The sequence below is a fragment of the Canis lupus genome, chromosome 16 (genome assembly GCF_003254725.2).
Source record: "Canis lupus dingo isolate Sandy chromosome 16, ASM325472v2, whole genome shotgun sequence".
NCBI lineage: Eukaryota > Metazoa > Chordata > Mammalia > Carnivora > Canidae > Canis > Canis lupus.
In genome coordinates this window covers 8,206,628-8,220,559 of record NC_064258.1, presented here as the reverse complement: position 1 = coordinate 8,220,559, position 13,932 = coordinate 8,206,628, and the positions used below count along the sequence as shown (strand labels likewise).

Sequence of the window (13,932 nt, the reverse complement as noted above, 5' to 3'; positions counted from 1 at the left end):
CCATGTGCCCTCCTTAATGTATTCAACTGTTTTTCTAAAGTAATTTTTGGGTAGGTCCATCAAGCAGAGCCTGGCAAAGGTAAATTCTCATCTGGAAAGGCCTCTATTATACCTTCAACTCATATTTTAGCTAAGCAAATTATAGGCATTTCTCAGCATTCTGATTACTCTATTGTCTTCTGGCTTCTACAGCTGCTATGATGAAAAATTTTTGATAATCTAATTGTGATTTTTTTAAAGATAATTTTTTTTCCTCAATGGTTTGAAAAAACTATTCTTTCATTTTGTTATATCTAATAATTATGGACTGAAATTTATTTATACACTTCAGGGCCTTTGTTTCCCAAATCTTTAGATTCATCTTTCACAAATGTTAGCCATCATTTCTTTGAATTTTGCTCTACTTTATTTCTCTTCTTTCTGGAACTCCTCTGAGGCATATAATGAAACTGTTCATTCCATCTTTCATATCTCTTATCCTCTCTTTTATAGTTTGAGTCTCTTTTCTTGCTTTCTAGAGTTTAATAATTCTTTTAACCTACTTTTTACTTCATCCACTTAGTTTTTTAAAAATATCCTTTTTTACTTAGCATTTTGATACTTCTTCTGTAATATGCTGTAATTACTTGACATACTGAAAGTTTATTTAAAGTTACCTTGCTACTTCCTCAAATCAGTATCAATTTATGTTCATTAGTTTTTTTCTCTAGTGACAAATGCTTCCTTTGAACCTTCTGTTTCTCCTTTCGTCTAAGTTGTTTGAATTTTTCCATCTCTATTGTAAAAAATTTCACTCACAGAAAATTAGAAGGAGTAATATAATTAACATCCAAATTCTCTCTGCTTAGATTCTAAATGTTTTTTCATATTTATTTTCTCTAACATTTTGTTTTCTATCTTACCATTTGAAATGAAGTTCCAAATTGATTGACTGAGATAGAAGTAAGAATAGTGATTACTCTTGGAGGTGATTACTGAGTTGGAGGGGGCATGGGAGAACCCTTCTCAAGTTGCACTAGAAATGTTCTATATCTTCACCTGCGTGGCAGTTACACATGTATAAGGTCACTCTGTTGTACATTTGAGATTTGTATATTCTACTCTGTGTAAGTTTTATTTCAAAAAAGAAGGTGGAAAAAGTTGTAGGTGTCATGACAATTTACCCCTAAATTAAAAAAAAAAAGTATTTTCTAAGAATAAAGATATTCCACTACATAATTACATTCCTGTTATCATTTTCAGGAAAATTATCAATTCCATAACATAGTTAATCAACATTTGCCATTTCCCATAAAAAAATGCCTTTTATAGCTCATCCCTATCCTAGTCCCAAGCTAGGATCACATATTGCATTTGTTTACATCTCTTTAGTCTTATTTAGTGTAGAATAATCCCCAATTTGTTTTTTGTTCTCTGTGACAGTGACTCAGGCCATCTGTATTACAGAATGTCCAAATTCTGAATTTGTCCATTTCCTCATGGTACTTAACTTTTTCTTTTATCCCGTGTTTCTTGTAAAATGCAAAGTTCAGAAGCTTAACAACACAAATCATCTTTAGCAAGGATACTTTATAGATACTGTCATCCACTGAGTTTAAAATTTTAGGACCACCTAGCAGTTCTATTTGGTTCCTTCTAGGAGTCTTGTTGTTCTTAAGTCTTCTAATGCACATAAGCTCTTTCCTTGCTTATTTTGTAACATGGGATTTTGAGTTTATCAATAGGCATTATCTCTGTGGATTCCACGAGACCTAGACAGGCCAAAGAGGTTTTACATTTGCTCCTGCCTAGTGCCTCTCCAGGACCAGTTGTTGGATTGAAAGATCCTGGACACCACCCACACCATGATGAGAACAGGTCTATAATGAAGAATTCAAGGGAAACTTTAACCTTTATCTGGACAGCTGAGGAAAACAGGTAAGTTTTATTGTTATTTATGTATGCTGAGTAAATAGATTTTTCTTCTAGTTCACCCTTTTTCTGAGGGTAAATCTCTTCAAAGGCTCAGCTTTATGTGAGGATCTGAGATCCAACTACCTTGTGACACAGGCTCAAGACCTAATCTTACATCCCCACACACTGACACTTACATCCCTTTGTTTTAAAGGTACAAACTGACCTTGCTGGAGGCCACTGCAGCACAGGTCAAACTTATTCCATGAAAATCCAGCATTACTACTAATGCTGTGTGAGGGAAAAAAAATTAAAACTATTTTGACTTCACTTGAATTTGGAAAAGGCTTTTTATTAATTTCAAAAATAACCACATACATTTTTTAAAGTAGTGATGTAGACAGGTGCATTATTATTAAATCCAATGACAGTACTTGTTGCACTCAAGGCTTATAGACCACCCATAAAATTGTGCAGATTTCCCTGCTTTAAATGTTACTTACAGAGTACTCTGTTCCAGTGTTAACACTAATGATCAACAAAAGTTATATATAGAGAGAAAAAAAAAATCAAACACGCTAAAAATCCAACATTTGATAGTAAGTCCAAATAGGGGTTTCTCCAGGGCAAAAAATAAACTTACCTGACATATGATAGACAACAAACAAGCTCAAATCTTGAAATTCTTTTTGATTCTAAACTAGAACCACACTCCAGTCTAAGTACAAGTTTGGAAGATAGTTAAAATGTCAAATCTGACACTAAACAAAATGTAATTTGTTCCACTTAAGAAATACAGACATTGGCACCAAATAATTATGTCTTTTCCACTCCTGGTTGAAATGGATGCTTCCATTTACATGACCACAGAGAGTGGAGTGGTATCATATTTCAGTTTCAACAACTACTCTTTCTGAAAAACACAACGAAAAAGCAATGATGATATTAAAAGTTGACTCACCACCGTCCTCTGTTTATTGGGCAGGAAGACTCTAACGATAGGTTTTTGTGGTGACTTGGGATTGCTCCGTGATATATCTGTGGGATTTTGAAAAACTGAAAGAGATGAAGGTAGCACTGAAAGGCTAGAAGAGGAAGAAGATGTAACGGTGTCCGTTGATGCAGAGCTAGAAACAGAAAAATCAGTTCCATTCCCCAGGGATTCCAATAACTGTTGTTCTCGCTGTTGGAGGGCATCTAGTTTGCTGGTGTATTCTTCATAGGCCTATAAAATAAAGTAGACTTACGTTAAATCTGGATTTTTTTCCTGACAGTAACAAAAGGAAATAAGAAATTTAAGTCTGATTATAATCTCTTTATAATCTAGCTAACAAGGTTTTAAATTAGAAATTATAAAATAAATGCTACAAGTATTGTAAATTAACTTCTACTCTTAATATGATAAATCTTTCGGATGCCTGGGTAGCTCAGTGGTTGAATGCCTGCCTTTGGCTCAGGGCATGATCCTGGAGTCCCGGGATCAAGTTCCACATCAGGCTTCCTGCATGAAGCCTGCTTCTCCCTCTGCCTATGTCTCTGCCTCTCTCTCTCTCTGTGTCTCTCATGAATAAATAAATAAAAGCTTTTTAAAAAATTGATAAATCTTGTGTGATAAGATACTACACTGCACTGAGAAACTGACAAAACATAAATGTCCAGAATATCCATGAATGTTAATTTAAAATTGCAATATTTAGAATGTTCTGGTCATATTGCAAATTACCTTCTAAACTGCATATCTTACATAAGATAAAAATACTATAGACTACATCAAGGGACGTACAATATTAAAATTTTATTTTTTTCAGAAAACTTACAGGCATGTAAAGTTTCATACCTTTCTCCCCTCCAAAGAACAACAGAAAGACAGGCTGAAAAGGAGATGAGGTCTTAAAAAAGAGATTTGTCAAAAAATAAGACTCAGGTACTGTGTCAGATCTCACCATTACTAACAAAATCTTAATAGAACTTAAAAGATGTATAATCTCCATCTTCTTTCTGAAATAGCTATTAGTTAAAATACTTTATTCTCTTCACTATGGATCGCTGATGATCCTATCAAATACTGCTTAGAAAATAAAATTTTATCTGATAAAGTGGTTTATACCCTATAGTCAAGAAATTTGGGGGCCATTATCCCATCAGTTTTTTTTTCTACAAGTTTCATTTGACTAAAGCTACGAAGTCAAATGACCACATAAGATATCCTATTCTAGAAGTAAAGAATTTTGAAAATAGAGTGATACTGAAAGTAAAGAAATGGAATGAACTGGAATATATATGCTCATGGTTCTTTAAGGCAGTGGTAATCACTCTCCCCCACACCCCAGTTCACCATTTCTGTCTACCACCATACATAGATGCAATAACTACAAACATTTATAAAAGGCTACAAGAGAGAATCAAAGATTTTAAAATGGCACTTCCCATCACTCAGAACTTACTATTGGGCTGCAGAGAAGCAGGTAGATGTATTTTTATTTAAGTGTTATACATGAGAAACAGACAAAGAACATTCTTGATACAAGGTGACAATGAGGAAGGAAAGGGCCTTAAAATGTTAGCATTTAGATAGATGGAGTTAAGTGGGGGAGAAGAGAGTACTGTGTACAGGAAAATTCTGCCCCAAAATAAAGAGGTAGGAAATTTCAAGGCACAGAAGGAAAACGACAGACTAATATAATTGAATCCCATTCAATATTTGGGACATAGCAAGGGATCAATATATGCTTGTGGAATTTAAATGAAAAATCGCAATACAAGGAAACAATAAGACTGGTAAGGTACGTGAGAGACTAGCTTGTAGAAGGTGTAAATATTATGCTATGAAGTCTGAACTCCATTCCACAAGCAAGGGAGAATTATGAAAGGTTGAGGAGAATGAAGGAGAAATTTTATTTTAATAAAGACCACTGCACTTGCTATGCTAGATCTTAGAAAAAATACTAAACTGAGCAACTGAGGTAAATATGAGCCTAAAGTATATCAAAATTGCCTCTCCTTTATAGCCTACTAGCTGCCCTCCTGATCCCAGAAACATTTCATAGCATCAGGGCATTACAACCAAGTCAATCCAAAATTTTCTAAGCTGTATTTTGATTTAGCTTTCAGTTCCAAGATCTAAGGCCATCTCTTTCAATATGATCCACTTTTTGAGCCTTTAAAAATCTGTCAATTAAGGGATGCCCAGGTGGCTCAGTCAATTAAGTATCCACTCTTGATTTCTGTTCAAGTCATGATCTCAGAGTCTTGAGATTAAACCCTACCTTTGGCTCTGCCGAGCATGGAGCTTGCTTAAGATTTCCTCTCTTCCTGTCCTCTCCCCCTGCACTCATACTCTCGTTCTCAAAAAAAAATCAGTAAATTAATATACACTGAAAACACACGTGCCTGGCACTGTTTGGGGCTCAAACTACAAAAATAAAGACTGACACTTGGTAGAACATAAACATGCAGTCTACAAGATAAAAATTACCTCCTGCATAGATCAAATCTTACTATCATCTAGGCTAGTACATTTACAATACAAAGTTAGCCTTAGGAAAAGTAATACATGTAAACAAATTCACAGAAAGTTATCAAAATGTTAGTTAATTTGAATTTTTGAAAATATACTGTTAATTTTTGAAAATATACTATTTCCTCCATTGTGGATTACAAGTTATTTTACTGCATTTATCAATAGCTCTTCTTTTCCCCAAGTACAAAGCATTTACTTAATTCCACCTTCCTCCATCCTCACAGCCACAATCAAGTCACTTGTCTGCCTTCTGTACATGGCTGGGCTCATTTCTTTCCATTATCTTTACTGCATTCAATGTGGATTTTAACATTCCTGCCTTGAAGTTCTCTAAATCTCTTATGTCTTACAGTATTTATTTTTCACTCTACCTTCCAGATCCAGGAGTTCCAAATGATGAGAAGATCTCAATTTGGAATTTCTCCTGTCCCTGAGCACATCTTCTTCTTCTTTTTTTTTTTTTAAGATTTACTTATCTATTCATGATAGACACAGAGAGAGAGAGGCAGAGACACAGGCAGACGGAGAAGCAGGCTCCATGGCGGGAGCCCGATGTGGGACTCAATCCCAGGACCCCAGGACCGTGCTCTGGGCCAAAGGCAGAAGCCAAACTGCTGAGCCACCCAGGGATCCCCGTGAGCACATCTTCTTAAGTTTCCATCTCACTACATTAATCTGTGCATGAACAACATTAATCCTTTCAAGTTTCTTAGAACTGAGCCTTCACTGTCTTAACTCCCCTACTTTGTGGCTCACCATTTCAATGCCACCAATAACATCTCTGATTCTCTGGCTCATTCTTATTCTTTTACCAAATTGCTTGTCAAATCCTAACATTCAATTACTCCATTCTTTCTTTCAGGTTAGTAAGAAATTAGTAAGACAAAGCCAATTAATTCCATCATCAATTCATGGAAATTAGTCCTTCACGCTACTACCTGAAAAATTTTACTTATTTTTCAGTATCATGATATTACATTTTTCACTATAATTACTCTAACCTCTTCTGTGCTTCTTTGGCTCCCTTCCTTCATCCTCCAATTTTTACTTTACTAACGAAAGAGCAATAAATAGCATAATAGCTTTATTTGTGATAGCCAAAAAAGAGGGAACTCAAACATCCAACAATTGATAAATGGATAAGCGAAATTTGTATATGCATACAATGGAACAAAAAAGAATGAATGCTACATGCTACAACATGGATGAATTTTGAAAACATGTTAAATGAAAACAGCCTGTCACAAAATGCCACATCATGTATGATTCCATTACATAAACTGTCCGAAAAGGCAAATCTACAGAAATATAAAGCAGATTAGTGGTTGCCAGGGGCTGAAAGGAATGACTGCTAATGGGTAAAGGGTCTCTTTTTGGGGTAATAAAAATATTTTGGGGGCAACTGGGTGGCTCAGTGGTTGAGCATTTGCCTTTGGCTCAGGTTGTGATCCCGGGGTCCTGGGATTGAGTCCTGCATCAGGCTTCCTGCGGGGAGCCTGCTTCTCCTTCCACTATGTCTCTGTCTCTGTGTCTCTCATGAATAAATAAATAAATCTTTTTTAAAAAAGAAAATATTTTGGAATTAGTGATGGAATTGGTGATGACTGCACAACTCTGTGCACATATTAAAAAACTGGGATGCCTGAGTGGCTCAGCAGTTGAGTGTCTGCCTTTGACTCAGGGCCTGATCCCGGGGTCCCTGGATCAAGTCCCACATTGGGCTTGCTGCACAGAGCCTGCTTCTCCCTCTGCCTGTGTTTCTCTCTGTATCTCTCATGAATAAATAAAATCTTAAAAAATAAATAAATAAATAAAACCACTGAATGGTATACTTCAAAAAAGTGAATCTTATGGTATGTGAAGCATTTCTCAATAAAAATGGGAGGAAAGGGGATCCCTGGGTGGCACAGCGGTTTGGCGCCTGCCTTTGCCCCAGGGCGCGATCCTGGAGACCCGGGATCGAATCCCACATCGGGCTCCCGGTGCATGGAGCCTGCTTCTCCCTCTGCCTGTGTCTCTGCGCCTCTCTCTCTCTCTGTGACTATCATAAATAAATAAAAATAAAAAAAAAATAAAGATCAGAAACGGAGCCGCCCCTCCCAAAATGAGTGGCCCTGCCACCACCATTTGGAAAAAAAAAAAAAAAAAGGGAGGAAAACTAAGGATCTACTTTAAACAAATAGGAAAAAGAAGTAAAATAAAAAAAAATTTTATCATTAGTTCATTAAATTTATTCTTACTAACCTTCATCTCACAAGATACAATGAAATCTTGCAGACTACCCAAAAATGCTATTTAATGAACTGCTCTGCATTCCACAGGAAGCACCTTGCTTCTAGGATTCTTTCATTTTAATAAAATTTCTCTGCATTATCCTGGATTCTACACAGATTAAAGATCAAAAAGGCTGTCAGCATCATAATGATATAGAAGTTAAGAGCAGACTCTGAATTCAGAATGTCTAGATTCAGAGTTTGGCTATATACTAATTGTGTAGCCTTAGCCAGTTATTGAACTGCTATGCGCCTGAGTTTCCTCATCTTTATAAAATGAAAATAAGAAGTGTAACTCTTAGGGTAGGTTAAAGACTAAAGAATCTACTATATGCTTGGAACAGTCCCGGTATATAGCAGGAATTCCATAAATGTTAGGAGTTACTACTGTTTTCATCTATCTGTCTGCAGGGAACCCTGGTAGGTTGGTAGGTAGGTAAGGTAGATAGATTGATTGATTTCTGTGGAAGCTAAGACTCAGTATGTAACACTAGATAAGCAGGGTGACTCCCAAAAACACTATTACTTTACTTCTGGAATTCAATATATATCAGGTCCAAATAAAGAATTTACTACTAGAAGAGCATCTAACATTGTATCTTATAAACAGAAGGGATTCAAATAATTTGTTGGATAAGTGAAGAGACAACAATTGGGAGAAAAACAAAAAATTCTGGGAAATGACTTATCTTTTCCTCATGATAATTTAAAAAGGGAACCAAATATTAAAAAGACAAATTTGAAATTCTTTTTTTTTTTAATTTGAAATTCTTTAGAGCACTATAGCTCATTTCACTATAGTTATCATCAAGGGAATCAACAGAATTTTAATTATTATTCATGTCGGTAGGAGAAAATCTAGAACAACTTAAAAGCTTAAATAAACTTAAAAGTTTTTAAATTAAATTAGTACAAGGAGAAAAAGAAAAGAGGATTTCTGATCGTGATGTAGCTCAATTCACTCTGTTCTGTTACAAGGAAGAGATGCTGGGATAGGTTAAGATTTATCCTCCTGTGGAAACATCAAACATATAGGAAACACTATTTCTCATGTTAAAATGGTATGGAATGAAATAACTAGCATAACTTCTACTTGCCAGTGCTCAAACTAATCTGAAGCCAAATTGTGAACACTGGAAAAACTTCCACTTTTTAGCCTCTTATTTCAAGAAATGTACACAGTACTGGTGTAGGGATGTATGGGACTCCATTCCAGCTGATGAGATGTAAAGGAAAAGGCTTACAGGGGATTTGGAGGGAAAAACTTCCTCCTTGAAAGAGCTCCGAACACAAGAGAGCCTCTCTGATCCCGGGTTGCTGCTCTGAGGTGTCCTATGAAAGCATACAGATCTGCTGCAGTCATGACAGAAAAGCCAAAAGGATTGCAGAGCTCCCCCCAGCATATGACACCTTTGAGCTGTAGGACCAATGTTAAAATAATTTACTCCATGCTTCTTGTTATAGGAGAGGAAAATAAAATTCCTACTTGTTTGGGCAACTTGTGATTAGGTGTTCTTTTCTTTTCTTTTCTTTCCTTCCTTCCTTTTTTTTTTTTTTTTTAAGATTTTACCCATTTATTCATGAGAGACACAGAGAGAGAAGCAGAGACATAGGCAGAGAGAAAAGCAGGCTCCCTACAGGGAGCCTGATGCGGTACTCAATCCCGGGTCCCTAGGATCATGTCCTGATGCCCTGGGCCAAAGGCAGGCGCTCAACAGCTGAGCCACCCAGGTGTCCTTTTTTTTTTTTTTTTTTTCCCCTCCTTTGGTATTTTGTTTTTTTGTAGCTAAAAACAGCTGTAATTCTTATAGATCTCCTAGATTTATTCTCTAATTTTTCTCATCTTCCTCTTATATTTTCCATCTTTGTTCTTATTTGCCTTTCTAGAGATTTCTTCATCTTACAACACTTACTTATATGTAGAGACAAACATACACATATATATTTACATTTTCTACTTACTATTTTACTATTTTAATTATTTTAATACCAAAAGCTCTATCTTGTGCTCGATTAAGACTTTTGTACAGTCGTGAAACAAAAATGGACTGTCTTATCTCTGTAAATTATAGTCATTTTCAGGTTTTCATCTGTTCTCTGCACTGCTTCTGAGTTCCTTTTGGCCATTTTTACTATTCCTATTAGAAGCTTTCTTCCAATACTTGGTTATTCTTTATCTATCTATCTATCTATCTATCTATCTATCTATCTATCTATCTGATTTTACTTATTCATGAGAGACATAGAGAGAGGCAGAGACACAGGCAGAGGGAGAAGCAGGATCTGTAAAGGGAGTGTGATGCGGGACTCTATCCCAGGACCCCAGGACCATGACCTGTGCCAAAGGCAGATGCTCAACCATGGAGCCACTCAGGTGTCCCTTAGCTATCCATTTATATTTAAGACTTAAGAACTCCTAAGATGTCAAATACTATCCAAAGCAATCTATGAATTCAATCTCCATCAAAATCCCAAAGTGTTTCAGAAATAGAAAAATGTACCCTGAAATTAATATGAAATCTCAAGGGATACTGAATAGCCAAAACAATCCTAAAAAGGAAAACAAAGGGGATCCCTGGGTGGCTCAGCAGTTTGGCGTCTGCCTTTAGCCCAAGGCATGATCCTGGAGTCCCAGAATCGAGTCCTGTGTCGGGCTCCCTGCATGGAGCCTGGTTCTCCCTCTGCCTGTGTGTCTCTGCCTCTCTCTCTCTCTGTCTCTCATGAATAAATAAAATCTTTAAAAAAAAAAAAAAGTAAAACAAAGTTAGAGGTCTCACACTTCCTGATTCCAAAACTTATTACAAAGCTACAGTAATCAAATCAGTATAGTATAAATTGGCATAAAGTTGGACATAAATACCAGTGGAAAAGAAAAGAGCCCAGAAACAAATTCTCACATACATGGTCAAATGATTTTTGACAAGGGCACATATCAAAAGTTTCTATACAATGGGAAAGGACGGTCTTTTCAGCAAATGGGGCTGGGAAAACTGGATATATACATGCAAAAGAATGAAGCTGAACCTTTACCTTATACCATACAGAGAAATTAACTCAAAATGGATCAGAAACCTCAATATAAGGGCTAATTATAATTATGAATCTTAGAGGGCAACAGAAAAAAAGTTTCATGACACTAGATCTGGTAATGATTTCTGGGATATGATACCAAAAGCACAGGCAACAAGACGAAAAAATAAGTAAGCTAGACATCATCAAAATAAAAACTTTTGCACAAAGGATATAATCAACAGAGTGAAAAGGGAACCCGTAGAATAGAAAAAAATATCTGCAAATCATGTAATCATGTATCTAATTAGGACTGATACTTGAAGTACATAAAGAACTCCCACAACTCAACAACAAAACAAACAACCCAATTAAAAAATGGGTAAGACTTAGACATTTCTCCACAGAATAGGAATGGCCAATAAGCACATGAAAAGATGCTCAACATTAGTCATGGGGAAATGCAAATCAAAACCATGAAATACCATTTCACACTCATTAGGATAGCTATTATATAAACACACACAGAAAGTGTCAGCAAGGATGAGGAGTAAAGGGAGCTCCTGTGTACTGCTAATAGGAATGTAAAAGACTGCTGATATGGAAAACAGTATGGCAATTGTTTAAAAAATGAAATACAGAATTACCACATGATTTAGTAAGTCCACTTCTGGGTTTATAGTCAAAAGGAGTAATATCAGCATTAATCATGATAACAGAAAGGTAGAAACGATCAACCACTAGTATCCACTGATAGATGAACAGATAACAAAATGTGCAATATTATTTAGCCTTATTTAGCAAGGAAATTTTGACCTATACTACAACATGGATGGACCTTGAAGACATTATGCTAAATAAGCTTGTCACAAAAGGACAAATGTTGTATAATTCCATATATTTGAGGTTCCTAGCGCAATCAGACTCCTAGAGAAAGAAAGCAGAATGGTGGGTTTCAGTGGATAATGAGGAGACTTGGTTTCTCACTGAAGGGCCTTTAAGTATCAGTACCCAAAGGTCTTTCCTCTGGTCAACTTTCCCCAGGGAAAAATACTGTCATCTCCAGGCAGGCTCCTCTTCATAGTGTATCAAATGGTGTAAGTTCAATGTTTATTGCCTGTAATGTCATCCCCTGATAAAAATACAACCTGCTTAAAGACAAAGTGGTTTTTCTGCTATATTCCTAAAGCCTAGAAAAGCATAAATATAAACAAGTACTCAATAAATATTTGAATGAATGAATCAAAAAATTATGGAGCACAATATGTCAAGAAGATGTTATTTTGCAATTATAAACTTAAGTAAACCCTAAATTACTACATGTATGACAGTACTCCAATTTTACCAATGAGGTGAGGTACAGGAAGGTTAGGTAACCTATCTGTATAAACTAAGGCACAGCTAGGATTCAAACAAAGGGCCTGTGTAACTCCAAGGTCACTTATATATTATAGCACCTTCTACAGAGAAATTGTGTAGTGTTTGTCACTGAGAATAAGGCTCTACATGCTCATGATATAATCTATGAGGTATGGTTTGCTGTATGTTGTCCTCACCAAATGTAATTTCAAGAGTAAAAAGCCTGAAAGAGTGAGTTTGGAGGGGGAAGTGAATCTTTGCTATACTCAAAACACAGGTACTGATGTAAATGTATTACAACTAAGCAGGAGGAAAATCTCCCAAGACAAAGAAATGGCTGGCAGAAAAACAGCTGGTTAAGTTGTCTAATTCTAATTAACAAAGAATTACTATTTTCACCAGGACTCTGCCTCTTTATGACTCCTGTACTTACGCTCCTCAGACATAAAAGTAAATCAGCAAGGAATATTAGAAAGTACACTAACTAGTCTTTAGAGGTATGAATTCGAGTCCTAGTACTGATATCTGGCAGTATGCTCTGGGATAAGCCATATGAAGAAGACAATAGTTTATTAATGGTTATTATCAAACTTCCAAATTTATTTTAGAAATGCAAACTTAACTTTTAAGATTTAATGTACCCTTTAAAAGCAAGTAGATTACGAATTTAGAAATTTAGTTTAGGAGTCTATCAAAATACATGCCTAAAAAACTGGCATTTGGAAGCAAATGGTAACCTGCCCATTTGTAATTTAGGGCTAGATTCCTGTATGATTAGTGATTACAGCTGAAGCTAGCTTTTACAGAGACAGGCACTATATGCAGTGGTGAGCAGCATAGGCTGTGAAGCCCGACTACTAGATTTCCTACTGGCATGTTCATCATGGAACCTGAGTGACTTACATGAGGAAACTGATGCCAGTAGTAACTACTACGTCATAGTATTAAGAACAATTACTAACTACTCTCTAAATTTTACAATGATGCTCAAGGCTTGATACAAAAGCCTAAAGGCACTATTAAAACAGTACAGCTAAGCAACTTTGAACTATTTATTTATTAAAGATTTTATTTATTTATTCATGAGAGACACAGAGAAAGAGGCAGAGACATAGCAGAGGGAGAAGAAGGCTCCCCACCGGGGTGGGGGGAGGTGCGATGGGGGATTCAATCCCAGGGCCCTGGGATCACTGCCCTGAGCCAAAGGCAGATGCTCAACCACTGAGCCACCCAGACTTCCCTGAGCTATTTAAGTATTATAAATTATTATTAAGAAAGCAAAAACCAATCTGGGGGGTGGGGGTTGTTCTGGAAAAAAGATATTTATAAATTTCACCCCATATCCTAATATGGTAACTAGTTTCCTAACCTCCACAACTAAATGTTTTCCCTCTCTCTCTTTTTAAAATAAGTTTTTTATCAGAGTAGTATTTTTAAGTTTATACACCTCTTTTCCTTTATTCTGGATATTTTCCAACTTACAAAATACCACATATTACTGTAACAAGTGAAACAAAATTAAGAAGTATAATAAAGACAAATGTAATTCACCTTCCCCTTTCTCATCTCATCCTCTAAGAGAAACAATATTACCAGTACAAATGCTCATGATACATTCATGTTTTTATTCTCAAAATTATAACAGATATGATACTCAAAAGCTTACCTCCAGATATATTGATGGTGGATTATGCTCCCCACCAAACTTGTCCAATAGGGCTTCTATATGTTCCTGTGTCAACTTAATCATTTGTTTGATATTCCACACCTGAAAAATATTTTAAAAGAATATTTTAAAAAATCATTTAGGATATGAATTAGAATATTTTTATTAAAATATTACAGTAACTGCCAATGTTCCTTGAAATTTAGGGCTTA

At 35.9% G+C, this 13,932-nt stretch overlaps 1 protein-coding gene across 9 annotated transcripts in view; it reads right to left on the bottom strand.

Annotated features, from left to right (window-relative positions):
* The window catches only part of BRAF (B-Raf proto-oncogene, serine/threonine kinase), a 179,426-nt gene that overhangs the window by 87,656 nt on the left and 77,838 nt on the right, over nt 1-13,932 (bottom strand). For 8 of the 9 annotated variants that reach the window (XM_035700227.2, XM_049095216.1, XM_025433893.3 and 5 more), the window contains exons 2-3: nt 13,721-13,822; nt 2,855-3,118 (exon numbers count right to left, since the gene is read on the bottom strand). In XM_035700227.2, coding sequence (XP_035556120.1) covers nt 2,855-3,118; nt 13,721-13,822 — 366 coding nt within the window. Of the gene's footprint in view, nt 1-2,119; nt 2,185-2,854; nt 3,119-13,720; nt 13,823-13,932 lie in introns of those variants that run through there. The other variant, XM_049095219.1, reaches the window with a different exon arrangement.